General features: G+C 36.6%; 1 protein-coding gene across 1 annotated transcript; it reads right to left on the minus strand.

Annotated features, from left to right (window-relative positions):
* Positions 1-21,000: 21,000 nt before the first annotated feature.
* LOC148954343 (protein ZBED8-like) lies at positions 21,001-21,780 on the minus strand. Its single transcript, XM_089086242.1, has one exon. It carries the CDS (start codon positions 21,778-21,780, stop codon positions 21,001-21,003), a length of 780 nt encoding a protein of 259 aa, XP_088942368.1.
* Positions 21,781-26,337: the final 4,557 nt, after the last annotated feature.

Consider the following 26,337-nt stretch of genomic DNA (forward strand, 5'->3'; position numbering starts at 1 on the left):
TGTCACTTTAGTCAATATTCATTGAGCCATGTCAGGTATCACTTATTGTGCTATTGGTAGGGGGTAATTCACCTCTAGCAAATGCCTGCGTCGAAAAACAAGAATCAGAGCAATTCAGCACTGCTTTGTCATAAAACAATTAAAATACAATTGCAACACAATTAAATAAATAATGCCAATATACATCATTCCTGTCACATACGCCAACTAAAAAAAAAAAAAAAAAAAAAAAAAAAAAAAAAACTGATAGGACATAGATAAAAGGAAAAAATATACTAAGTGTGATGACTCCAAAATGAGCTAATATAAGGCTGTAAAAAAAAAAAAAAAAAACATACCTTAAAGGGAATGAGCCAAAACAGTAGTCTTAACAAATCTACCTAAAAGGTTTGTGCTTAGTTGTCTAGCCCAAGGAGGAGACCTGTAATGTCCCAGAGCAGAGCGCATTGTGAATGCCTTAAATGCCCTCTCACAGCAATTCCTTAGTATTTCCCTCTCCTTTTCATATTTTCTACAGTTGAGGATGATGTGACGTATGTTTTCGTACACTCCACATGTGTCGCAGTTGGGGGAAGGGGTCATTTTCCAATGGAAGAGTGTTGATTTAGTCCTTGCATGACCACATCTAAGACGAAAGAGACAAGTTGAAAGGATGCGAGATGAGAGGTACATTTCTTTTGATGGCTGCTTGTCATTATACAGATCCAGGAGCTGGGTATGGAAAGAACGGAGCCAAGCCTCTTCTTCCTCCAAAATTTTTGAACTGATTGAAGACAGGAATTCAGGACCAGTAATAGGGGTTTGAGTGATCAGACCCAGATGGGAGGCTTGTTTTGCAGCCTGGTCTGCTAATTCATTTCTCTTTACACCACAGTGTGCTGGGACCCATACAAATGGAACTGATATACTCTTTCTTGCTAGTTGTGTTGCCAAATTTTCAATCTCAATGGAAACGTTTCTTGCTTGGTGCTGCTGGTGTGAAAGGTAGTCCAGAGCTGACAGTGAATCAGTGCAGACAATATACTTCTGATTTTTGATCTCTGTTTGGCTTGCTATGGCTTTAAGAGAAAACTTAATTGCCATAAGTGCTGCAGAGAAAATTGTCAGGTAGAGGCGTCAACGGTAGGAAAGAGACAGGCCCTGGGAGGGTATAACTACGGCACAGCTGCATTTTGTTTCTGTCTTAGAGCTGTAAGGTTGCCCCTTACTTACAGGGCTAATAAATTTGGTAGCGTGATACAAACTGAGTCGTTGGGTAAGAAATCAGTACTCAGAATTCAGTGACAACTGATTTTATTTACAAAAGAAGATAAAAAGAAAAATATTCTAATTCTGTTTATGTTGACTATTTCCAAACCTCTTCTAGGTCTAAGGTCTAATGATCTACTTGTTCAATCCACCAATGTTTACCAAAATGAAAATATTAAGTTAATCTTAGGCTAACGATTGTTTCTACTTAAATAGGTTACACTTGAACAGCTAGTCAAGGCTTGAGTTCTGGGTTATTAAAATCCTTTAGTTCAAGCTATTTTTGAGCTAAGCTAAGAATAACCGTACTTGCTTTTAATTCAAATTTCATTAACCCAAACCAAGAGATTCTCTTATTATTTGTTGAAAGGGCTGTGTATTTTTTGGACCTTTATTAAGCTTTAACTTTAGCAGGGAAAGCTTAATTGAAAATATCGGGACATAAAGGTTTGGAAAGTCTTACGCTGATTATATTATACCCTTCTTCCCTAACCTACCTTTATAAATATTAAGGTCACTTTTGTATAAACATGCAGTACGGGGTTAACAACATGAAAGAATGAATAAAAAGGGACCTGTGTTCCTCTTCGTATAAACTTCTGAATATTGCTCAAAGGGGAGGGGGGTAATTAAGGTTAGTGGCCAATAATTCCAGTTTTTGGATATAAGGTCTCTATAAATTCAAGCTAAGCCTCAGGAGACTCTAGGCTGACAAGGGGAAGCAAAAATGGCTCTCCTAGCTTTCTCTTCTTGGTTAAGGTTTCCTTTCCTCTTTAAACCCTCAGTTATTCAAAGCTTAAATTTCTGGGAGGAAATCTAATTTGACTTATTCTAACCTTAAAATGCTGTTTTGTCCAAATGGCTCAAGCCTTGTCTAGGTGGAAATACTACCGAAACTATAAGCCCAAAATCATCAACTTAGATTTCAGCACTAGTTGTTATTAATTTCTCTTATATACGTATTAAAGTTATTTCCAAGTGACAGAAAGCTTTAGAGGTTTTCTTCTTCTTTTAACTTTTATCTTCAAACTTTTATCCCCAAGGGGAAATTCAGACAGGCAGTGGTAGCTTATCGTAATTACAAAGTAAAACACTTACTCTTTGTTTGATAAAAAAAAAAGACTACCCTGTTTTCGTTCCTGAATCCCAATTTTAAGTTCTCTCTAATTTTGTTCTTCTTTCCTCTCATTGGCCAGAGACCAGTTTGATGTAATCTTAATAATAGTTCTTTGTTCAAAAGATTAGTTTCCGCTTTCTCTATAAAAATCCTGTTTTTGTCATGGGATACAAGTCGCGTAATGCTTCTTGCCATTGACCTCTTGAGTTTGAAACGGAGGTCCGGTATTTGCATTTTATGGCCCTTGATGGATCAAAGGTATTCTTATGTAATGTTGTTTCCTTACTCAAAGAAAATTAATACTTTGTTTCCTTTATAATTTCTCAAAAGTCATACTTTGCTATCTTTACAGTTTATTCAGGTTATGATGGCTTTCCCACATTTTTACCACCTCCCACACTTAAGATTCTTAGTACAGTTATTTTTTCTTAATGAAACCATAACTTTGCTAAGAATCAATTTAGTTCAATTTCTTCGTGTTCTACATTTACGTGAAATCCTTGAGACTTTTGTTTCCTATAGTCTAACCATAGTTTTTTCAATGTTTTAAATATAATTCCAATAGAGACTAGTCCTGATAAAGATAGAAATAGATTAAAGGTATTGAGAAAAATGTCCAATAGCTAGCCGTTTTCCTTCCTTTTTCGTCCTTTGAGGAAATGTGCATTTTTCTTAGCTCAGCTATGCCAATTTGCGTCTTGGAGTTGTTCTGGAAATATATAGAGATTAAATCTTAAAATTCTTTGCTCCATTCGTTTTTTATATCAGCTATGGAGAGATTCCAGTTTAGGCTAATTTTCGATATGTTCAAAGGTGTCATTTCCTTTGTAATCTGTCCCCAATACATACTGTTTATCTGTAATATTTCTGCAGTTAGAGAACATTCTTATGGCAATTTCGGTAGTGAGCTGCCTTTTATATATGTGAATTTACTATTTTTTTCTGTTTTACATTCGAAATGTATTCTTATTTCTTCTTTGAAAGGAGATGTGATTATATACTTTTCCCTTCCAATTCTTTGGATTAAGATTTTATTTTCTTTTATAATTTAGGTTTGGGACTATTTATTAATTAATGTACTATTTTCCATTTATTTTGCTAAACTGCAGGAGTTCATTTGTGTGCTTCGAATAATAAATTGATGGTTGCAAAATAGTGGTATACTCTTTAAATTACGTCTTTTTTTTATATTGTCATCTTCTAAAAAATATCTCGTTTGATCTTTACTTAACCGAAAAAATCTGAAATCATTTTCTGTTTGAAAGAAATACGAAGTGTTTGACACTGGGAACGGAATGCTGAACATTTTGAACATTCTGAACCCATCTTGTTTATTTGATATAGAAAAATCACAAATAACCAACAATTTCAATTGTTGTGTCGCCACATTGCAGCTAGTCGATTTATAAAGTTCCAGTAAGCCGTAACGCCTATAATTAACCGATATTCTATAGCCTATTGGTAGTGAATATTAAGGTTTTGCTGTTTTTTCGCCGAGAAAATCCTTTAAACTAGGATCTTTATAATTTAGTGGTTTTGATTTAGCTTTTCTTTCATGGATAAATCTTCCTTGTTCGTAATTATCAACTGTTTGCACAGAAGTATTTCCTTCCGAATTGTCATTTATTTCCTCACTGGTTATTCCATCCATGGGTTGTAATTGAGGCTCTGGTAATCTCAATTCTCTGTCTGTTCCTGCGTTACCAGGACCCTTCTCCTCACTTGAAGTCGTAATATAAGGCTGGTTTACACTTTCCAAATTGTTTTCATTTATTTGGTTTAATAAACTTCCCTTTAAATTACACTTTAACTTCCCTCTAAATCCTTTGACTCTTGTTTCGCTATCTCGGGGTTCATGGCTAAAAACCTTTCGAGGTCGTTTATCTTTTAAGTTGTCTTATATTTACCCCAGCCTGCGTTTACAAGTTTTTAACTCTTGTAGCAAAAAGACATTTTTATATAATTCCGATAACACTAGATAGGGTCCCCTGTAAGAATATTCTTTTGATGAACTTTCTTGAATGACATGCACTTAATTATTAGGGAAGATTTCGATTTCCAATATTTTTTTTGTTGTATTGTGCCGCTTGACCTTTTTGGGCCCTTTTTAATTCAATCATACATATTTGTCTGCTGACAAATACCTCTTGAACGATATTAGATACCCATTCATCTTCAGAACAGAACCACTCCCTTGGATTAGAAACAATGTTGCCAAATACTGATTCCGCTTCGAAACCATGTAGTAGAAAAAAGGGTATATATTTTCTGCTAGCATCTATACTAGTGTTTAATGCTAATTGTATGAATGGTAAGAATTCACTCCAATTTCCTCTATGTATTTCATCATGGTAGTGAGTTAGTATTTTTTTTACACATTTTACTCTATTTTCTGCTAATCCATTAGATTGGGGGTTTCTTGGCGATGAATGTATAATTTTGAATCTTAATTCTTTGGCCATTTCATTAAAGTTTTTACTTGTAAAGCATGTGGCATTATCAGACAATAAGATATCCATATTTCCAAAATGGAATATGATTTTCTTTATTATAAATTCCATCACTGATTTTGACCTGAGGTCTTTGGCTGGTGCTATTACTGTGTACTTAGTGAAATGCTCTACCGCAATAATTATATATTGGTCACCATTAGCGCAAAGTTGTAGTTTTCCCGTGGTATCTATTGACCAGATATGAATTGGGTGGTCGGGGAAAATACTTTCTCTCAATTTAAGATATATATTGTTAACTTTATTCCTCCTTAAACATAGATCACAATTCTTTACTGCCTCCTAAACTTGGCAGTACATATTTTCAAAAACACAACTTTGTTTTAACTTATTCAAAGTTTTAACCGTCCCCATGAGTGCTCCTAGGAAAAGGCTCGTATGTATAAGATTAATGATTCCTCTAATTATTTTTTTGGTAGGATGATTTTAAATTTATGCATCTGTTTTCTTTTTTCTGAGTTGTCTATTGCGTACAATATTCCTTCGACTAGGATCAACTGAATATCTCTTAGCCATTTCACAACAAAAGGAGTTCCTTCCCTTAAATTTGAAGTTTCTGGTCTGTTGTTAATTTGAGCTCTGCCCGAAACGTCAAATTTCGGAAATTCTTCCTGTGGCTTACCCCTCTTGGTGCCTAGGTCTGCGGGTATCCCAGACCCAACCCAATTATCCATGCTAGTGACCCTTTCTATAGTCCTAGTCTTCGCAAGCTCCACCGCCCGAGCTTATCGTATCCATAACGGCTCGTCCCTCTCCGAGTCTGATTCCCTGGACGTTTGGGATTCGGCCAGATTATCCTTAGCGCCAGTAACTTCTACAGTAGTTCTGATCTTTGCAAGTTCCGCCATCAGATCTTGTCCTTTACAGGCTTCAATTTCACTCCCCTCTAAAATTGACCTGCCGTCAGTAACACACGCATGCGTACTGCCCTTTACTTTTACCTCTTTCAGTTTGCCGTGGATAGACCCAGAGGTTAGGCATCTATCCCTGTACCCAGGCTTGTTCCTTCTTATAGAAGGAAACTCCTTTTCAGTATTACTACTGAATTCATCCCCTTTCGATGGTTTGATAGCTCCGGGAATGTTTGAGCTACCCGTATTTGACTCACATCCCTCACAGGGCCTTGTCAAACCGGTCTGGCTCGACTGTTCATTTCTACCCTCTTTAGACTTTTCATTATTTTTATCTATATCCTGGGCAGATTTTAAGCCTAAGAGTGTATTTTCTAATTTTATTATTTCATCAATTGCCACCTTAATTTCAGGGTCCTCTAATTGAAATTCACTCATCTCTTCTTTACCAATCCCGAAAAAATCAATGGGTTCCTCGTCTCCTAATAGGGCTAAATATTCTACTTCTAACTCATCAAGATTAATTGACCTATTTTCCTTAACAAATTGTGAGCTAGGGCGACTCTAATAGTCTGCAGGGTTTCTATTGGTGCTAATGTGGCGATATGTATACAAATCGTTGTCTAATAGAACCGCAATTCTATATAATTTTGAGTGAAGATGCTTTGATCTTTTAAGACATGTTAGTGCTGCACAGTCTACAAATATGCGAGTTCTCGCGGCCCATTAATACCCTTTTTGGAAGTGCTTTAGACTTTGTACTAAGGCAAACAGTTCCCTTTTGTGGTTATCAAACCTTGAGGCTGCACCACTAAGAACCTTTGAATAGGTTGCCACAATTCGAAATCTATCTGTTGTTTCGCATTGTTGCATTGAAATTGAAGCTATACTTTTTTCGAGGCATCTGTGACAAGGTAAAATTCTTAGTCTTTATCTGGAAATTCTAAAAAAAATACTATTTGGATTTAATAATTCTGTTTTTAATTTTTCAAAGGCTACGCTTTGTTTTGGGCCGAAAATAAAAGGAATATTTTTTCTAGTTATTTGAACTAAATGTTCGGCTAATTTTGCGTAATTACGAGAGAATCCCCTATAATAACATGTTAAGCCTAGAAATGACCTAATTCCTGTGACGTCACTTGTTGGTTCTAATTTCTTTATAGCTTCTAATTGTTGTGCTTGCGGTTTCACTCCATTTGTGGCGACACGAAACCTTAACAAGTGCCACTCTTTCTAAAAGAAATAAGATTTATCAATATTAGGCCTTCGATTAAATTTTATAGCCTGTTTTAAAGTTAGTTCAATATGTCTAAAATTATATTCAAAGCTTCCTTATGTATGTATTGTAAATTCATCTACATCAATTGATAAAAATGAAGACAATACGGGTGCATAAGCCTGATTTAAAAATTCCTAAACAGCGCGGGGCGACAAACCTGGTCCTTGTGGCACCCACTTAAATACATAAGAAATCCCCTTATCTGGGAAACTAAAATATTGTCCGCTTTCTTCAGCTCTCTTACAGTGATTAAATCAATTTCTAATATCAATTTTTGAAATGAATTTGGTTTTATTAGATAGATCAGAGATGACCTCTGAAATTCTTCGAATACCCCACTGTGAGTCTTTTATCGCCTTGTATATTACTCTTAAATCTATGAGGAACCGACTATTACTTTCATCTCACAAGTTTTTTGGTGGCATTTTCCTATCCTTTTCTTGTTTTCTTATGCAATACATTGGAGTTGTATATTCAGAACGTCTTTCTTCAATTATTCCTACCCTTACCATTTCGTTTATGTGTTTTTGTAAGCATTCTGTCATTAAAAATGGTAAAGGGAATTGTTTGACACACTTAATAGGTATATCTGGGTCTATTTTTACCTTATATCCTGGAGGGTCATTTTGCCCTACATCATAAGGTACAGTTGCAAAGGCTCGTTTCAATTTTAATAAGACTGTCTCTACTATGTGTTTTCTTTCTGAACTTAACGGACCCGTTTTAATTCTCTTTAAAAATTCGCTGTCTTCCCATCCTATTTTATCCTCCTCTATAGAGAGGGATTCCTCTTTATTTTCTATTACTCCTGCTGCTAAGAGAGTCGCATCCGTTAAATATTCATTGTTTATCACCTCATATGAACCAATAGTCGGGGAGCCAAAGTTGAAAAAGTCGTCAAATAACGATTTGTAAAAAACATTTTGGTACATGAGTTCTGACTTTTGGAAACGATGTTTTCGAACATGCTGATTCCATTTATTTCGGGAATTGCGACCACCAAAGTGCGCTTCATAGTTTAATATGAGGTCAAAGTTTCGACTCGATCATCTATGGTGAAAAATTTTAAACTTAACTTGTTCATTACTAAGTAGATGACACTGCATCTTTCTCGTGGCTTTGTTATGGTTATGTTGACTGCCATGTGCCATGCTACTGTGTAAATAAATTGATGGTTCAAAAGCTTAAAAAGCTAATTAACTCTATTATTTGATCCTCAAAGGTTTGTCTTTACCAGTATTTCACTTTTTATTGTTTCGCCTGGTCTTTTAGGAATATAAATTTAAAATGGATAGGCTAAAAGTAAAAGTCTTACCAGTTTGGGGTCAAAGGATAGTTAGAGGCTCACTTAAGTGGTTTAAAAGTAGGGTAAAGGTGCAGATTAGTTCCCCCTGATAAAAGCAACTTGTTTCTTACTTTTATTCAGTAATTTGCAGTGGTGTCCTCGGGAGGGGTTTTTCGAGGAGCTTGTCTCTTTTGTGTGCTAGACTTGGTGGTACGGTACTGGTTTTTTTCAAGCATAGTCAAGCAAAGGTGGTACACTCTGACAATACTTGGCTGTCTTCTCTTTCCTTTTTTGTTTGTCAAGAGTCTCACTATTTACCATTGCTCCTCAAGTCACTAACTTTATAGTGCATCCAGACTATCCAGTTTCTGGAAAAATGGGATGGAAATCCAGAAAAAGGAATAGCCATCCAGACTTGGCGGATTTTTAAAATAATATCGGTACAAGTTTATCAGCCATCCTTATCAAATCTGTTTTTCTGAGCCAAAACCTATAGAAAACAATTATAGAGCCTCAGTTTGACAATTTACCTTTTTTCTATTTTAAACCACATCAGACAGCTATTTTTATTTATCACTCATCATGTTGAATCGTCTCCTTCTGCTGGCATTTTTTCCAGAAACGCTGTCCACACTACAGTCTTCCGTCCCATTTTTCCATTTTTGGACCCTCTGATCCTTCCTGCCCAGAAAACGGAAAAATGGGATGGAAGACCTGTCTGCATTTCCGGAGTTCCATCCCATTTTTCCAGAAAGCGGATAGTCTGGATGTGCTATTAGGTGGCACAACAAAATTTTAGGCTAGGTGGAAGAAGGTTTGGTGGTACCTTCTTTTTGGCCAACACGATGCCGCAATGCCCAATACCATGCCACAAAGTTGTAAAATTGTTCAATGGAGCATTATTATTATTATTTAGGGTGGACTCAAATGGGTTGAGTATCAGGCCTCCAAGGCCCATTGCCTCCACAATGGAGCATTAAGAATTGTCATTTTCCATCTTTTGAGGGACCAAGACTGAATATGAGTATGCTTTACAGAGGCAAAAAAATTGAAATTTAGCACGAATAAGTGTCTTTTTTCTTCCAGCTTGGACTTCGACCCCCGGCTGGAGGGGGGGCGCCGTTAAGTACTGTAAGGTTTGTAGATTTTTTTCAAAAGGTCTTTCCACTGCTTATATGGTCCTATTATATACTATAATAGTCTGTAGATACTGGAAATGGATCGGTTATATATCATGAAGAAATTCTTGAATTTTTTTCTAAGGTTACCATTAGTACCATACTAAATTTCTTCTCTATTTTGCAGAATAGCATGGAATCATTTGCCAGAAAAAAATTAGATGCTCTATATAGCCCCCCAAAAAAAAAAATTTACTATGCAAAGTGTTTAATCTGCCAAACTGATGGAAAAGGACAGCTTCACACTGTTAGTGATATAAAACGTGTCCGAGAACTTCTATTGACCAGATGCAAGTGCAATGCTAAGTACCATGCTCTAAGAAAGGACTGTCAGCAACCAAACTTCTTACAAAAAAGGCTTGTTTGGCATAGAACTTGTAGACATAAATTTGTGTCTTGTAATCTCCATGTAGGTCTTCAGGAAGCAAATATGCCAGCTACACCTGCAAGACTCACTAGAACATTGGCAACAGAAGTGAGTTTCTCATATGCTGACTGTTGCATCATTTGTGGCAAAAAGGGAAGTACCAAGCGTAAAAGTGAGAATCTTCTTGCAATTAAAACGATAGAAAGGCAACAGAAGTTATCACAGCATGCTGAAAGACTTTTACGAGAAATGCCTGCTGTGTTTGCAAGGTCCAAAGACAAAAATTTGATTCAGTTGAGTTCAAAATACCACCAAAAATGCATGCTTAGCTTCTTTAAAAAGAAGACTGAGGAAGAGACTAACTTTTCTGCCAGAGAGTCTGTTGCAAAAAGTGTGGTGGATGAAATTGAAACTCGTCTTAAGGAAGGAAGAATATACTCGCTTAGTGAGCTAAGACAGAAATTATGTAGTGGACGAGCTAGTTCAAATCTGGAAATAAAGGTCCATGATGTTAGGATACTAAAAAAGCAATTGAGTGTGAAGTATGGCAAAGCATTCGAAGTGATCTCTAGTAAAAAGGCAGACCAGTGCTTTTACTATTTGAAGTATAAAGTATATGTTGGAGCCCTGAGTCGTCAGGTTTCAAAGTTTGTCAAAGAAGCAGATGATTCAGTTGTGCTCGTAGAGAGTCCTACCTTAGATACAGACTGTGAAACAAACGAATCTGGCAGAGAGAGTGACAGTGAATCATTTGACTGTGAAGTAGTGTGGGACAGTGAAGATGACATGCAAAATAGTGGCCCTGAATCAGTTGAAAACGGAACACAAAGTCCTACAGGGAGCCAACCATTTGTCAATGTTCCTGACTGGGAAACTCCTTATTGTTCAAACTCAATGAACGATATGTTTGAACATAAAGCTAAAAGTGAGTTTTTTTACACAGTGAAAAGGTTAAAGGCTGATTTAATTGATACAGTGAAATAGTACAAATGTAGTGACAAATATATTGATATTACTACAGAGTATGCAGATTCTATGATCCCTCCAATGTTGTTCAACATGCTTGCATTCCTTTTTGCCGATTTTGAGGACCCACCAGATAATGCTAGCGAAAGATACAGTGTCACAGATGCTGTGAAAGAAGATATTATCAGTTTGGCTCAGGACATTCTATTTCAAGTGGGAAAATTAGAGACCCCAAAACATACTGGCCTAGGTGTTTATGTGTACCACAAAACTCGCAACAAAAATCTTATAACTCTACTGAATAGACTGAAAGTGACAGTTAGCTACAGCACAGTTCAACGCATTGTCACCAATGAAGCTATGAAAGCAAAGGAACAACAAGAAAGAACTGACAACGTCCACATACCAGAAGGAATTGTCCCAGGAGACTTTATTTACTTTTCACTGGACAACCTTGATTTTGAGGTAAGCATCAAAATATGAGGTAGAAGAGTCTAAATCTTAGTTCTAAATTCAAAAATTTTTGCCGCTTTTGTGGCATAATATTGCCTTTCAAGATAATTTGCTTCCTTGCAAAGATGTTGCAGGGGCTAATTTAAAGGAAACATGAAAACCACATTATTACTATATTCCAGTGGTAGGTCCCGGAATTTTAGAAAATACTGTCTCAGACATTCACTTAGTTTTTGTGTCTGCAAATGAACAAAAATAAAACAGCATTTCCTTAATCTCAATTTTTAAATAACTTAGACCCTTTGCAGCACAATATTAATTTTTAAGGGTGTTTACTTCTCTAAAATCAGTATTAAGAGGCAAATATAAGGAATGATACACTGTTTAGTGATAAATTTCTAAAATTTTCGGGGCTTTGCGGCAGAAAATGCTTTCTCTGCCTGAAGATCCTAAGTTTAGAGAATCTTAAGTTTAGATCCAGCAGGTTAAGGTGCTAGTTGCCTTTGTAGCACCCTAAAGATCTCCTTAAAATGTTACATTGGCCAAGTTACAGTAATAAAATTGAGTCAAACAAATGAAAATATTTGATCACGGGCTCCACGGTTTAATCCCAAACTTCCCGTCAGTGTATTCCCTTATTCAGAATACGACACCTGTGGGTGTCTGAATGACGGATCCAGGCGGAGACCCCCCCCCCTGCGAAAGTAAACAGTCCAAAATGCCTGGAATTTCTCGGTCCCAGTCGGCCTTAGTTACTTTAAAAACGGCTAGTCAAAATTCTGAAGAAAGACACTGATTCTTAGTGCTAAGTTGATTTTTTTTTTCCGCTTTTTCTAGAAAACATTTTTCTATGCCAGCTATTTCGCGGAAGCTGTTTTTATATCATACACTTGTCTAAAAGATTTTTTCAAAATGGGTATTGACAACCTGCCGAGAGCTATAAATACTCGAGACAAGAGTGTAATTTTTTTTTTGTGACCAAGCCCCTTCCCCTCATTCCCCAAATCCTGGATTCGCCACAAATAACTGATCTATCTTTATTAATTATTTGAACTTCCTTGCAAACAAATTAATTGATTTTCTTCTACTTTAGGAGCAAACTGTAGATGGAACGTCATCCCACGTAACTACCATGATTGCCATCCAACCCTCGAAAGACCTGATTGATGTTGGTACGTCGTCTGCTTCAGTCGTTCGATTGTGCTCCCGGTGCAGAAGCCGTGCATTGTCAAAATCAGATTTCGGAAGTGAATCTGATGAAAAAGTGACTTTGAAAAGAAAACGCTGCATAGAACCTTCTTCTTTTAAGCTCGAAATGACTCGAGGGGATGGAAGAGTTTCCATCGCTCCCATTTTCCTATCTTGGGCAGTCTGTCGTGACTTACCAACAAAATTTCTGGCAGTGCAATTACCAGACAACTTGACACTTCCAGACTTCAAATATTTTGCAGATGGTGGAAGAAGCTCCATGATACCTGTTTCTCGCATTGGATATTTGCCAATAATCCCTAGCTCACCTTCAAACCCTGAAGTTGTTGCAAAAGCAGTTGCGGTATTACAACAGACAGCTGATTCTCTTCATCAGGAATACACAGTAATCACACGTGACTTAGCAATTTATGAGATTTTACTTGCTTTGAGATCAAAAGATCCAAAAAGCTACGAAAAAGTTATTCCTAGGCTCGGGGGCCTACACATCGCTATGAACTTTTTAGGTGCCATAGGGTATCTCATGAAAGGTTCTGGCTTGGAGGAGCTTTTTTCAAAAGCAAATATTTTATTGCCTGGGTCTGCCAAAAAAGCTATGACAGGTAAACCCTTTTACCGCTGTGTGAGAGCCCACCAAATTGTTGCGGAAGCTTTGTGCAGGATGTATTTTGAAGCTTTCGAAGATCACTGTTTAGCGTTTGGTAAGGATACAGCAGTGATGGATCACATAGAGAAGGTGCTCTCAGAGATCGATGTGAATAGCAGTTGGGGTACTGTAACAGGTGCGATAAGTGATCTGCAATCGACTTTAGAGGACTTTGACAGCTTCCTCGAGACATCGTTTACTTCAAAACTATGGTTACAGTAGATGAGAATTTACTTCATCTTGATGGACTTTTTAATTGCAGAAAGGTCAGGAGATTGGTGGCGACATCTCAAAACAGCAAGTTTAATGATCACATATATGGCTGCATCTGGACATTATAAATATGCAGAATGTTTGACACTATATTTGAGAGAAATGGCCCGTGCTCCTCAGAAACTGATTGAAATATTTAAGGAAGGTTTGTTCAATGTGAAAAGGACTGCAGGCTCAATGAATTGTGTCACACCGGACCATGCGCGAGAATCCTCACTAAATCTAGAAGCAAAGCGAAAAAGTGGATTAAGAGGTGTTACTCTGAACAAATCAGCAGTTGCCAAGTGGACACTGACATTGCCATTTTGCTCGAGAGTATCCTCTTCCCTTCAGTCGATGGCAGGACTGGATGGGGCGACTGAGTTTGACAACAATATTTTGCAAAGCCATGACAAGACAAGTAGCCTCGTAGACAAGTCAGTTAGTATTCTTGAAGAGCATATACATCATTTTAAATATGATGAAGTGCCGTTGGTGAGTGTGATCACTTTTGAAACTGTTGATATAGCAATAGCGGAACGGATTATCTCAGCAGAGAAGATAGGATTGGATGCTGTAGAGGATTATTTAAAAGGCAATTCTAGTGCTTTTTCAAAGATCAAGGTTCAAACCATGGAAAGCTGCTTGAAACCTACCCAAAAGACGAAACGTACTTTTGCTAACCCAGTAGAAGAACTAGAAGCAGTTAAAAAAGTTCTGCTGAATATTGTTAAAAATCCAGGATCAGCAACCGACATGCTAAAAAAGATACTTCAGCATGAACTCCTCGAGTATTCCCCGGCATTATTCGAAGCGCAATCTGAGGGATTCCGATTAAGAACAGGAAAGAAATCTGATCTGATAAACTTTATAGAAGGGTTGTCTTGCCTAGATTCTAAGGCCTACTCTTTGCCAGTGTTTGATGTCAATTCGAGGCTATCTCTCATTCTGGACTTTATGCCGCTCTTAAAGACTATGACTCCGTCAAAGGATGAGACATTGTCTGATTTTTCAAGAAGGTTGACGTGCAAGGTTTTTAGTCAGCTCCCGGAAAATCTATGCCAACTGCATGTAGTTTCTGACCGGTATGATTGAATTTATGGAATCAAGGACCCAACTGGCTCACCAGTATGCTTAAAAGACAGTAGTGGCTGCCATAGACGAAGGGGTGAGCAGAGTTTGAAGGTCAGTACCACATATAGTGACAGCATCAAACTCGGTGATTCCTGGCAATCAATTCTTAGAAGTTCTTCCTGCAAAGCTAACTTGGTGGCTTTCATTTATGAGTTTTGGAGCAATATTGGAAGTAAAAGTAAGAACTTTGATATTGTACTTGCTGGAGGTTTCCCTGATCGTCGACATGTTGGGATATTGCCTAGAAAAGGATCCCTGGAACCTTTGCCTCCTCTTAGTCTTGAGCTTGCAAGCACTCATAAAGAAGCAGACATGTGTATAGCAGTCCATGTTGCTTCCAGCTTTAGGAATGGAAGTCCTTCTGTCATTGTTCGGGCCAATTACACCAATATTCTGGTGATACTTTTGCAACACTCCTCTACACTTTTAGCTACGGAAGCGTACAACAAGAAGGAACTATTCCTCCAATTTCCTGACAGAATTTTCCCTGTGCACGAGCTAGCTATTTCTCTTCCACGGGACTTTATTGACAGCATTGGACTTCTACACTGCCTTAGTGGCACTGACACGACGAGCTTTGCATATTCTGTGGGGAAGAAGACATTTGTGAAAGCAGCTTTGAAATTTGATCTTGTTAGTGACATGGCGAAACTGACGAGAAAAGTCAAGATTGACCTTGTCAACATATCAAATTATATTGAGGAAGTGACGGAGGTGGCAAGAAAAGTAACAATCGCAGCCTATGGAAAGAGTCCTACTGACTTTAACTCCTTGAATGACCTGCGAGTGCACTTATTCCATAGGAAAAAATCATTAAAAAATCTTCCGCCCACTGAAAACAGCTTTAAATATCACATCCTTAGAGTTGTATATCAGTGGGGAATCGTTTTACAGGCTATGGAGTCTGAACCAATAGTTTTAGACCCCCTAAATTTCGGATGGGTATACAGTGACGCTTTCGGGGTTATTCCTCTGACAAATTCATTGTCGCAGTGGCCGATTTCTATAAACCGTATTGCAGTTTATTGCAAGTGTAGAAATATGTGTATTGGAAAGTGCTCCTGTGCTGGAATCCGCAAGTGCGACTTGCTTTGTGCTTGTGCTGGGTCATGCGATCTTTCTGAAAGTGACGACGAGTTTGACTAAATAATAACTTAAAAAACATTGCTAAACATATTTAAATTATGTATATTCGACCAATCGTATTTTAATAAAATTGTAAAAAGCAAAAGCTTGTAAAAGCAGTTTGAAGCATATTGAAGCTGTTGTGCTTGAAGCAGGATTTTTTTTTTTTTTTTTTTTTTTTTTTTTTTTACTGATGTGGTAAATTAACGATCGCCTAATGTTTTGGCTAGGTATAAAAAAGACAACTACAATATTCTAGTAGAAAGCTGGACTTAGTCTGAGTGAAATAGAAAAATCAACGAACTTAGTTGCAAAAAACCACCATGTGCACCTTTGGCGCTTATATTCCCGAGATATTCGTAATCAGCATGGTCGATTTAGTCTAAAACCTCTCTCAAATCACTTGTCCCCCTCAGATTGCTATTTTGTCAGATTTTCAACTTTGGCTCCCCGACTACAACGGTTTTACCTCGTGGTAAGTTTAGAGGTTCATCGCTCGTATTAAAATAAACTATTTGCATTGCATTGTTATAAGTTTCACATAGCGACGGAGGTATGTGTAATTGTGTCTGAATATTCGGGGTAAACATTATAGTGTCGCCGTGAGCTACAAAGGGTGCTGAGTGATTCGACAATTTGACCTTAATGATTTTGAAACAATTGGCCTGAATACAGACCTGTTTCGCTACATATGTCAATCCCCTTCCCGAAATTTCTTCAGTGAAAAACGCAAGGGAATTTATTTCCTCCGTACTTGTATTTCCTAGAGATATTTTATTATATTTTAAATTTAACGTACGATCAAGTTTTTTTAAATATCATATCCTATAATTACATCAAACTTCAAGTCTGGGACGACTAAAAATTTCCAAAATAATCTTTCATTCCGTTTTGCCTCATCTGTAATGCAGAATGCTACATTTATCTCTCCTATTAGTGGTAAAGTCTCTCCACTTAAAGATTTCACGTTTCGGGAGGACGGTTTGAGGCGTCTACGAACCTCTATTGGGAATTTTTCAAATATTTCCTCCCTTAATAAGCTTTTTTGGACACGCTATCTACAAAACAATTTGCAAAATTTTGGTCTGCTATTTTTGCTGTCCACATAAATGGGAAAGAACTTTGTTAAGTCTTATTTTCCTGTACCGCACTAAAACAAATATATTCATTTTTGTTAGAAGGAGGGTTTGTGATTTTATTTTCAGGCTTGGGACATACCTCCTCTAAGTCCTGCCTGATTAGTATTTTTCAATAGGATTTGGTGCCATACATTTGTCTGCATTATGCCCGGCTTCCTCGAACCATATGCATACTAGACTTTGCCAACAATCTTTCCTGCTATGTCCCGGTTTCCCACAGTTTGTACGCTTTGAGATTTTGCAATCCACACTCATGTGTCCTAATCTCCCACAATTCATGTATTTTCCTTTTTCATAGATGTAACTGCCCTTGTTTTTATATTCTACTTCTGTGGTTAACTCTATGTTCTTTAGAAGATTTCCTGTCTCTTGAGTCTAATACCGCTGTTCCCAGGGACATATCTGGAGAATCGCTATGTATAATATTTATTGCTTTGAATCTTTTTCCAAGTTTTAATAATTCATCTTGGTCGTCCGAGGCCTTAGATTGTTCTAATGCTCTCCTTCCAATGGAAGGGAGCATGTCACCCTTGAAAATACTCAGCGTAATATCATTTGCTCTTATACCAGGAGAATTTTTTGCATAATCTATTGCCTTTCCCCTGATCCGGGAGTAAAATTGGTGTACTAACTCAGATGGCTTTTGTTTTTCAGAGAGCAGCTCTTTTAGTATTTGTGCAGCTTGTTTTTCATGTAAAAAGGCTTCTTTTAGAAGTTTTTCTAAATGGTCTAAATCTCTTATTTTGGGAATATTTAAACTTGTTGCGAATCTTTGTATCTCTCCTCCTGTATAACAGATAGCTTGATTTATCATAGCAATATCATCGTTCCCTAAACTCCTTTGTATCTGTTTAAGTGTGATAATCCATGCATGGATTTCATTTGGATATGTTAGTAACAAGATGGGGGCGATTGATCCACAAATAGATTTTGAAGCCTGCTTTTGACTGGGGCGTCTCCATATTGCTCTTGTCGAGCGTTTATTTTAGTAGGATGTTTATTTTGTAGGGCGTTTATTATTGCGATCTCTTCTACTCTTATTCTCTCCTCTTGCGCTTGTCGTAGTGCAATTTCTAATTCTTTAATTTTGTTTTCATTGGAACTCATGATGGATCTATTCCTTTCAATTCTTAGCGTTTGAAACGTTTTGATCCCTTATAGTGTTTTAAGTCGTCTAAATGGGACCAGTTATATATTGTATTAGAATTTTCACAGTATTTTGATTTAAATTTTCTCAAAGGTTAAGTGTTACGATTATAAACACTTGAGAAAGATTCATCTATGGTACTCTGTAAGCATATTATAGACTGTTCAGATACTAGAACTTGTAACAAAGAGAAAGAAAAGGAGAAGAAAGAAAGAATCTTAGGAAGACAAAAGATAAAAGTCTGTCTGAGCTTCCCCCTAAGGTTAAAATTTCCTTTAATGAACACTTTTTCAAACTTTTCTGTCTTGGATAGGTTTGGAAAACTGAACACACACTTTCTTGTGAGGAACAGGACTAAATTGTACTAAATTTTATAAATTTAATTAATCCCCCCCCACTTAAACGAAAGTTGTACCGAACCTGAGTACCGCTGCGACCAGTTGTACCGATCTTGAGTACCGCTGCGACAAGTTTCAGCAAACCTGAGTACTGCTGTGCCCGGTTTTATCGAACCTGAGTTCCACTGCGACCAATTGCACTGGACTTGACTTCCACTGCAACCAGTTGTACCGAAACTGGGTACCACTGAGAACAGCTGTGAGGTTGCCCCTACTAACAGGGCTAATAAATTTCGTAGTGTGATATAAACTAAGGCTTTGGGTAAGAGATTGGTGCTCAGAATTCAGTAAAAACAGATTTTTATTACAAAAGAAGATGAAAAGAAACATATTCTAATTCTATTTATGTTGAATATTTCCAAACCACTTCTAGGTCTAAGGTCTAATGATCTACTTGTTCAATCCACCAAGGTTTACCGAAAAGAAAAGATTAAGTTAATCTTAGGCTAACGATTGTTTCTACTTAATAAGGTTACACTTGAACAAGCTAGTCAAGGCTTGAGTTGTGGGCTATTAAAATCGTTTAGTTCAAGCTATTTTTGAGCTAAGCTAAGAATAACCGTACTTGCTTTTAATTTAAATTTCATTAACCCAAACCAAGAGATTCTCTTATTATTTCTTAAAAGGGCTGTGTATTGTTTGTACCCTTATTAAGCTTTAACTTTAACAGGAAAATCTTAATTGAAAATATCTGAACATACCGTTTTGGAAAGTCTTACGCTGATAATATTGTTCCCTTCTCCCCTAGCCTACCTTTTTAAATATTAAGGTCACATTTGTATAAACATGCCGTACGGGTTTAACGGAATGAAAGAATGATTAAAAAGGGAACGGTGTTCTTCTTCGTATAAACGTCTGAAAATGGCCCAAAGGGGGGGGGGTAATTAATGGTATTTTCTGATAATTATAATTTTTTGATATAAGGTATTTATAAAGTAAATATAAGCCACAAGAGACTCTAGGCTGACAAGGGGAAGCACAAATGGCTCTCCTAGCTTTCTCTTCTTGGTTAAGGTTTCCTTTCCTCTTTAAAACCTCAGTTATTCAAAGCGTAAATTTCTGGGAAGAAATTTAATTTGACTTATTCTGATCTTAAAATACTATTTTGTCAAACCGTCTCAAAGCTTGTTTAGGTGAAAATACTACCGACACCATAAACCCAAAATCAGTAACTTACATTTCAGTACTAATTACTATTATTTTCTATTGTATACGCATTAAATTTATTTCCAAGTGACAGAAAGCTTTTCAGGTTTTCTTCTTATTTTAACTTTTATCTTCAAACTTTTATCCCCAAGGGGAAATTCAGACAGGCAGTGGTAGCTTATCGTAATTACAAAGTAAAACACTTACTCTTTGTTTGATCCAAAAAAAGACTACCCTGTTTTCATTCCTGAATCCCAATTTTAAGTTCTCTCTAATTTTGTTCTTCTTTCCTCTCATTGGCCAGAGACCAGTTTGATGTAATCTTAATAATAGTTCTTTGTTCAAAAGATTAGTTTCCGCTTTCTCTATAAAAATCCTGTTTTTTTCATGTGATAAAAGTCGCGTAATGCTTCTTGCCATTGACCCCTTGAGTTTGAAACGGAGGTCCGGTATTTGCATTTTATGGCCCTTGATGGATCAAAGGTATTCTTAAATGTAATGTTGTTTCCTTACTCAAAGAAAATTAATGCTTCGTTTCCTTTATAATTACTCAAAGGTCATACTTTGCTATTTTTACAATTTAGTCAGGTTATGATGGCTTTCCCACATTCTCACAGAGCCATCTGTGTAAACTTGGATGTAGTCCTGGTATTCTGCCAACTTTCCCAGTAGTATGACTTCATCACAGCTTGGGGAAGATCCTCCTTTTTTTCAATGCTGATCTTAGGAATAATCAATTCCCCAATTCCTTTGGAGGCGCTGGGAGAATCATCATCCAAATTAACAGTCAGCCTGCCATTCTCTATGAACTCTTCCATGCCAGGAAGGCAAAGGAATCTCTGAAAAGAGGGCATCTCTGTTGGTTTGTAGCGGACATCAGGGTTGTGGTGGTTAATGATTCCTTGATATATAATGTGGTTCTTGAGTCTTATCTTCTTTCCAAAATATCTTTCAAGGGGATATTTTCTGGAGTGAAAGGACTGGATCCCCACTTCATAGTACATAGCTGCAATAGGAGTCGATTTTAGGCAGCCGAGGGCTCTTCATAAGATTGCTTGGAGGGTGGTGTCAAGTTTCTTCAGGAGACATTTCTTGGCGGATACATATATAAATGATCCATAGTCTATCTTGGATATCACCACTGACTTGACAATAGTTGAAGCAAAGGCTGTGGGGGCTCCTCTTCTTCCAAGGCAGAGAGCATTAATGAAGTTTCGTCTTTGTTTGAGACTGCTAATCAGCTCATCCAGATGGGGTTTCCATGTCAGTTTTTGTTCAAATACAATTCCCAGAAAGCGTGCATGTTCTGCAACCGCAATCCCATGTCCATTCAGTTTCACCAGTGGTTTGAAAGCATCCCGGTTATGCATTTTGTGGTAAAACACACTGACTGACTTATTGCTTGAGAAGACCATATTATTACTTTTTGCCCAAATTGATAGCATATCTACAGCTTTTTGAGAGGCTGACTGTAAGCATACAGGGTCTCTAATAATGTCCCTTTCAATGCTGTCAAAAACAAATATTTCGAACTGAGCTCCAAAGTAAATTTATTTTTCCAAGTTCTTAAAGTTCCTAGAGTTTTTGAAGTTAATTGCAAACAGTGATCCTTTGGCAAGAGTGAATCCTTTATCATTGATAAAGTTCAGCGTAATTTCTTTTAATGTTTCCAAAACACATTTGAGTAGTCGGTGGACTTCAACTACAGTGCTTTGAAATTCTAAGTTAAGCCTGTTGACTGTTGGAAGAACATAGGCCAAAAAGAAATAATACAGTTTTACAGAGGGGTCTTTCAAGGCTCCATACAATTTGGTGGCTTGTGGATCTTTTCCTTCATGTGCAGGAATAGTGAAAAACAAAATCAAAGCCTCCCACTGCTCCAACCAGCAATCAGCTATTGCCTCAAAAGTGAGCCATCTAGTGGTAGAGGGGGAAAGCAAAGCATACTCTGCAACATTGCAAAATTCTTGGAATTCCTTGAACTCTCTTAGCCGCTTAGCACTGTTGGAGAAATAGGTATAGATGTCGCCGCTTAACCTTACAATTTCTGCAGGAAGCTTTTCACTGGCTGCAGCAGAGCATAATGCAAAGCTGTGACATCTGCAACCAAAAACTGAGAGCCATGGAACGTCTTTTTTGATTTGAGAAGCAAGTCCATTATTCTTGCCGAGTATAACGCTTGCATTATCTGACGCAAATCCCACAAGATTCTTCAAAGGAATGTTTCTACCTCTGAATACTTCATAAATGAGTTTCTTTAAGCCAGCAGCAGAAGCATCAGTAACGACTGGGAGAGCAAGAAAGTCTTCTTTTACTTCAGAAGTACTCATGTCATAATGACGAGCTATCATAACTAGAAACTTTGTGACGGTTTTATCTGTACTTTCATCAATAATTTATGAAACATTGTAAGCAAGAAGTTTAAAACTTAGTTAGTCAAGAGCATATGGAGCAATTAAGTTTTTTAGAATAGAAGTGGTTTTTGTTCTTATACTTGCTATAGATTTTAAAATAGAGGAGTCTGGTATAAACTTTTTAGTAAGACCAGGCAAAGAATCCATGGTTGAAATTTCCTTATTGCTTGATACTATCCAAGCAGTCATTGCAATTTCAAGTCTAATTGCATGTCTTGCAATTATAGCCTTCTCCTTTGCTTCTCCAATAAGCCTAAATTCACCAGCTTCCCCGTCTACTACTTCTACTTGGTTTTTCAGTGATTACATTCTTGTCAGGTGAATTTTGGTAGAAGCATGCTTTTCCAAGTTTGATGCACTTCCTGCAAGTATTTTATCACAATACTTACAATATGGTTTGTAGCCTTTTGAACTAGGCTGAATCCACTCTCAGTTTTGGGTTTAACAACCATTTATCACAATATTTTCGAAGCTTTTTTACGCTCTTTCTGAATTTAGAACTAGGCTTATCGCTATCATTGTTGTATGAAGGTTCAGCTGCACTTTCATCCATCTCAATATCTCCGAGCACTGAGCCACAAGAACTAGATTCACAGTTGGGTTCAATCAGTTCTTTCTGTTGTTCCCACCTTCGCTCAAGGTCCCATTCTTTTTCTTCGGCTTCCGAGTCTCTCTCCTCAAATTCACTTTGCTCCAAGTCAGTTTTCTCACTCTTAGCAGCAAAATCTGGGACAGAAGATTGAATGCCCACTTTTGAGAAGAACTTCCGAATGTCCATGGCAGGATTTGTATCTACAAATGATTAATTTTTAGGGACAGCAACAGTGGCTAATGAAAACTTTTTTTTCTTATTTTTCTTCTTTTCCATTTTTAGAGTTTTGCTTACTATTCAGCCGGGTTGCGATTTACCTTCACATTAGATATCTTCTCATCATGCTCTCAGATGCAATGAACTTGTTTGTATCTTGACTTAGATACTAGTAGCCAACAAATACGTTGAGATACAAGCACAAGTAGAAACACCTTACTGTATGTAATTTAAGATAAAAATCTAAACAGGGTCTTATTAGCTCTGTCGGAAAGTGGTTAGCTCAGGGAAATGAACGGATGGATTTAGTCTACAGACCAGCGCATGTCCTGGGAAGATATTTTGAATTACCTAACTCCACTCCTTCTCTTTTCAGAGGGTACTGTCCTTTGATGAACTTTAAAAATTCTCAGTATTACAAAAGTGAAAGCTTGCGAAATAGTGTTTCCGTAAAATTGTAGTTTAGCTACTTTTTGCTTTCTTGGAAAAGGGTTAGGTTAGGAAAATGAAAATTTCAGGGGTAGATCTACAGACTTAAGTATGTCATGGGAAGGTGTTTTGAAGTACCTACCTCCACTCCTTTTCCCTTTAGAGGGTTCTGTTCCTACCTTTGACCCTTAAAAATATTTGTGTTATAAAAACTTGTAAAATAGATGTTGTGCTTAAATGGAGCACAAGAAAACTGTTTTCAGCTACACAGCTTTGCTCAATCCTGCTTTATAAGGTTTCAAAGATATGTATATACATTCCCTAAATTTAGAAAAAAAAATTGGTCTGACTTTGGTCTACTTAAATAACTAGGATTGTGTTTTCAAGACTGAAACCAGACAAAAATAAATCAAAAACCAGAAATTAAAGTAAAGTATTGTTTTGTCAAAATTCAAATCACTGGCTATTGAAAATAAACAAAATAAATCATTAGTATCACTGAAGAAAATTCTTATTGGGCCTCTAAAATGAGGGTGAACCTTCTTTGATCAAGGCTAAAAAGGATTATTCAAGCTCTGATCACTATCTACTTAAAGATAGATTGGTTACTGGCAACTGGAAAACAGCTTGTCAATTGTTTTTGACAAAAATTTTGGTAAGGTTTATAATAAGAGTATTCAGTTAGCTAAGAAATAAACTTACCTCAATAATCAGAATTGCATCCCGAATATAAATTTAACATGCTTTTAAGTCGCAAATGAACTTTATCACACCCCTCTGTATACCAATTCCGTGTAAAACTTTGCAAATTGGGAGGGTGGGGGTAAAGTTAATTTCTGATGCAAATGAATGTTAAATTTGGATTCAGGATTCAATTCTGACTATAGAGATAAATTTATTTCTAGCTACCTGAATAGTCTGTTAATATAAACCTATCCTTATCCAAACCTTAAACCTCATGAAGTGGAAGAAGGTGTCTTGGGAAGGAGCGTTAGAAATGCAACTAGGAATATAACCAAAAACGCTTTAAACCTGGGGTAGAAAGTGGACAGGAGGTTTTTGACTGATAAATAATACGAGAATATGGTAAGGGATGTTGAGAATGTATGAAAGTATTAACTAAGGAGGTGGGAAATGGAGGTCATGGATCAAATTGCCAAGGATATGGAAGATGCGACCAGACGGCATAATAGTAAAATATTGTTTTGGCATATTAACAAATTGAGAGGAAGGAGTCAGCCTCGACCTGTTCCAGTTAAAAATATAAACGAGGCCTAAATTAGTGATAAGAAAATGTCAAAAAAAGAGATGTGTGCAGAACATTTTGAGAATATGTTAGACTGTGATGAAGCTGCAGGATATGATAAATAAAAGAAGGGAATTTTTTGACAATTTGGAAGTAAATGAAGATTTATTTTGCAGAGAAGGTAGAGACGGTGCTAAAAGGATGTAAAAATAATGAGGTATCAGGTGCTGATAGTCTTGCCAGTGAGTTTTAAAAATATGATGGTTGCAAAGTTAGGGATAAATAACTCAATAATGAATATGATTCTCGAAAAAAGGGAAGTGCCTGGGGATCTTAGGAAAACTTTCATTAAAACACTTCATAAGAAAGATGATAAGAGTGAGTGAGGTTATTATTGAGGCAGTAGCCTGGTTTCTTTACAAAGCAAATTACTTACCATGACGATATTTGTTAGAAAAGAAGATGTTGTAGATCTTCTGAAATCCTGTGCTTGTGCAAATATATCAACATGATTAGAGCTATGTATGAGAAAAAAATCGCTGTAGTTAAGGTAGTAAGTAAGGCTAGTAGCTAGTTTGGTGTTGAATAAGGAGTTCAGTACGGTTGTATCCTATCCTCCTTTATATGGAATATTATGATGGGCTTGCCCTAAAGACAGCGAATGGGAGAGCATGGAATCAAACAGCAAGATGGAACTCTCCTAGACTTAGATTATGTAGATACAAGGCCGTATCCAGGGGGGGGGTGGTTGAATCCCGCCCCCGAAATATTTGTGCGACTCATGAAAACGTAACAAAAAAAAATATAAACTAATTTTTGATTCGTTTTTTAAAGTTTTTTCGTACCCCCCCCCCACCCCGACTATATTATGTTGTAAAAAAAGTTTGGAAGAATTGGAAGATAAGGTTGAAAACTAATATTAGAACATTGGAAGTTACAGTAATGACGGTGATAGGGTAGGGTTCTGAAACGTGGGTTCTACGAAAGGTACAGAAAGATTTAATAAATGTTTTTCAGAGGAATTGTCTAGATACTCATTAAAACAAGTACGTGTTCTAGGTACCGTTTGACTGACCGAATGTCAAACAACAAATTAAACGAAAAATGTGGCTCCCGCTTTCAAGGGCTATATGATAGAAAAGTTGAGATGGCTAGGAAGCATCTTACAGATGAATGATGACAGATTGTCAAAGATTTTTTGGCAATTTATTGTCATTTTTGACCATTTATTTGGGGTCAAACGAAAAACAGCTCGTCCCCGAATGGGACAGGGGGAGTCCATATGGAAGGATTAAAAAGAAATTGGACCTTCTTGGGAAGATTGAAAGAGTGGAGCTTTTTTTTTTGGCTGAAGGAGGAGCGTGCTCAACTGTGCTGGCCTAAGGTGGCTTATTGCTGCAGTGAGTTATTTGTAGTAGTATCAGTGACACACTGGGTAGGTTTTCATATATATATATATATATATATGTTTTGTAGCAAGTATTTTGTAAGAAAAGTTTGTGATTGTTTGGGACATATTCTTGTTCTGTAAGAATTATTTTTTGTTTCTTAAGAAGTATTTTGCATTTTGTAATAAGAATTTGTCATTTCTTAGCATGTATTTTTGTTTTGTAAGAATTATTTTTTTAATTTTTAAGAAGTATTTCTTGTTTTGTAAGGAGTATTATGTATTTTTTTAAAACAGTCTCTGAGTTTTTAGGATTAATTTTTGTTTTTTAAGAATTATTTTCTGTTTTGTAATAATAATTTTGTATTTTTTAACAAGAATTTGTGATCTATTAGGATGTATTTTTGTTTTGTAAGACGTATTTTCTATTTTGTAAGAAGAATTTGTGATTTATTAGGATGTATTTTTGTTTTGTAAGAATTATTTTTCGTTTTTAAGGAGTATTTTTTTTTTTTGTAACATGCATTATGTATTTTGTAGGAAAATTTTGTGATTGTTTGGTATGTATTTTCGTTTTGTAAAAATTATTTTTTTTTCATAAAA

This window comes from Artemia sp. Qi Xiang Cuo, chromosome 3 (genome assembly GCF_049724085.1).
Source record: "Artemia sp. Qi Xiang Cuo chromosome 3, ASM4972408v1, whole genome shotgun sequence".
In the NCBI taxonomy this organism is placed as follows: domain Eukaryota; kingdom Metazoa; phylum Arthropoda; class Branchiopoda; order Anostraca; family Artemiidae; genus Artemia; species Artemia sp. Qi Xiang Cuo.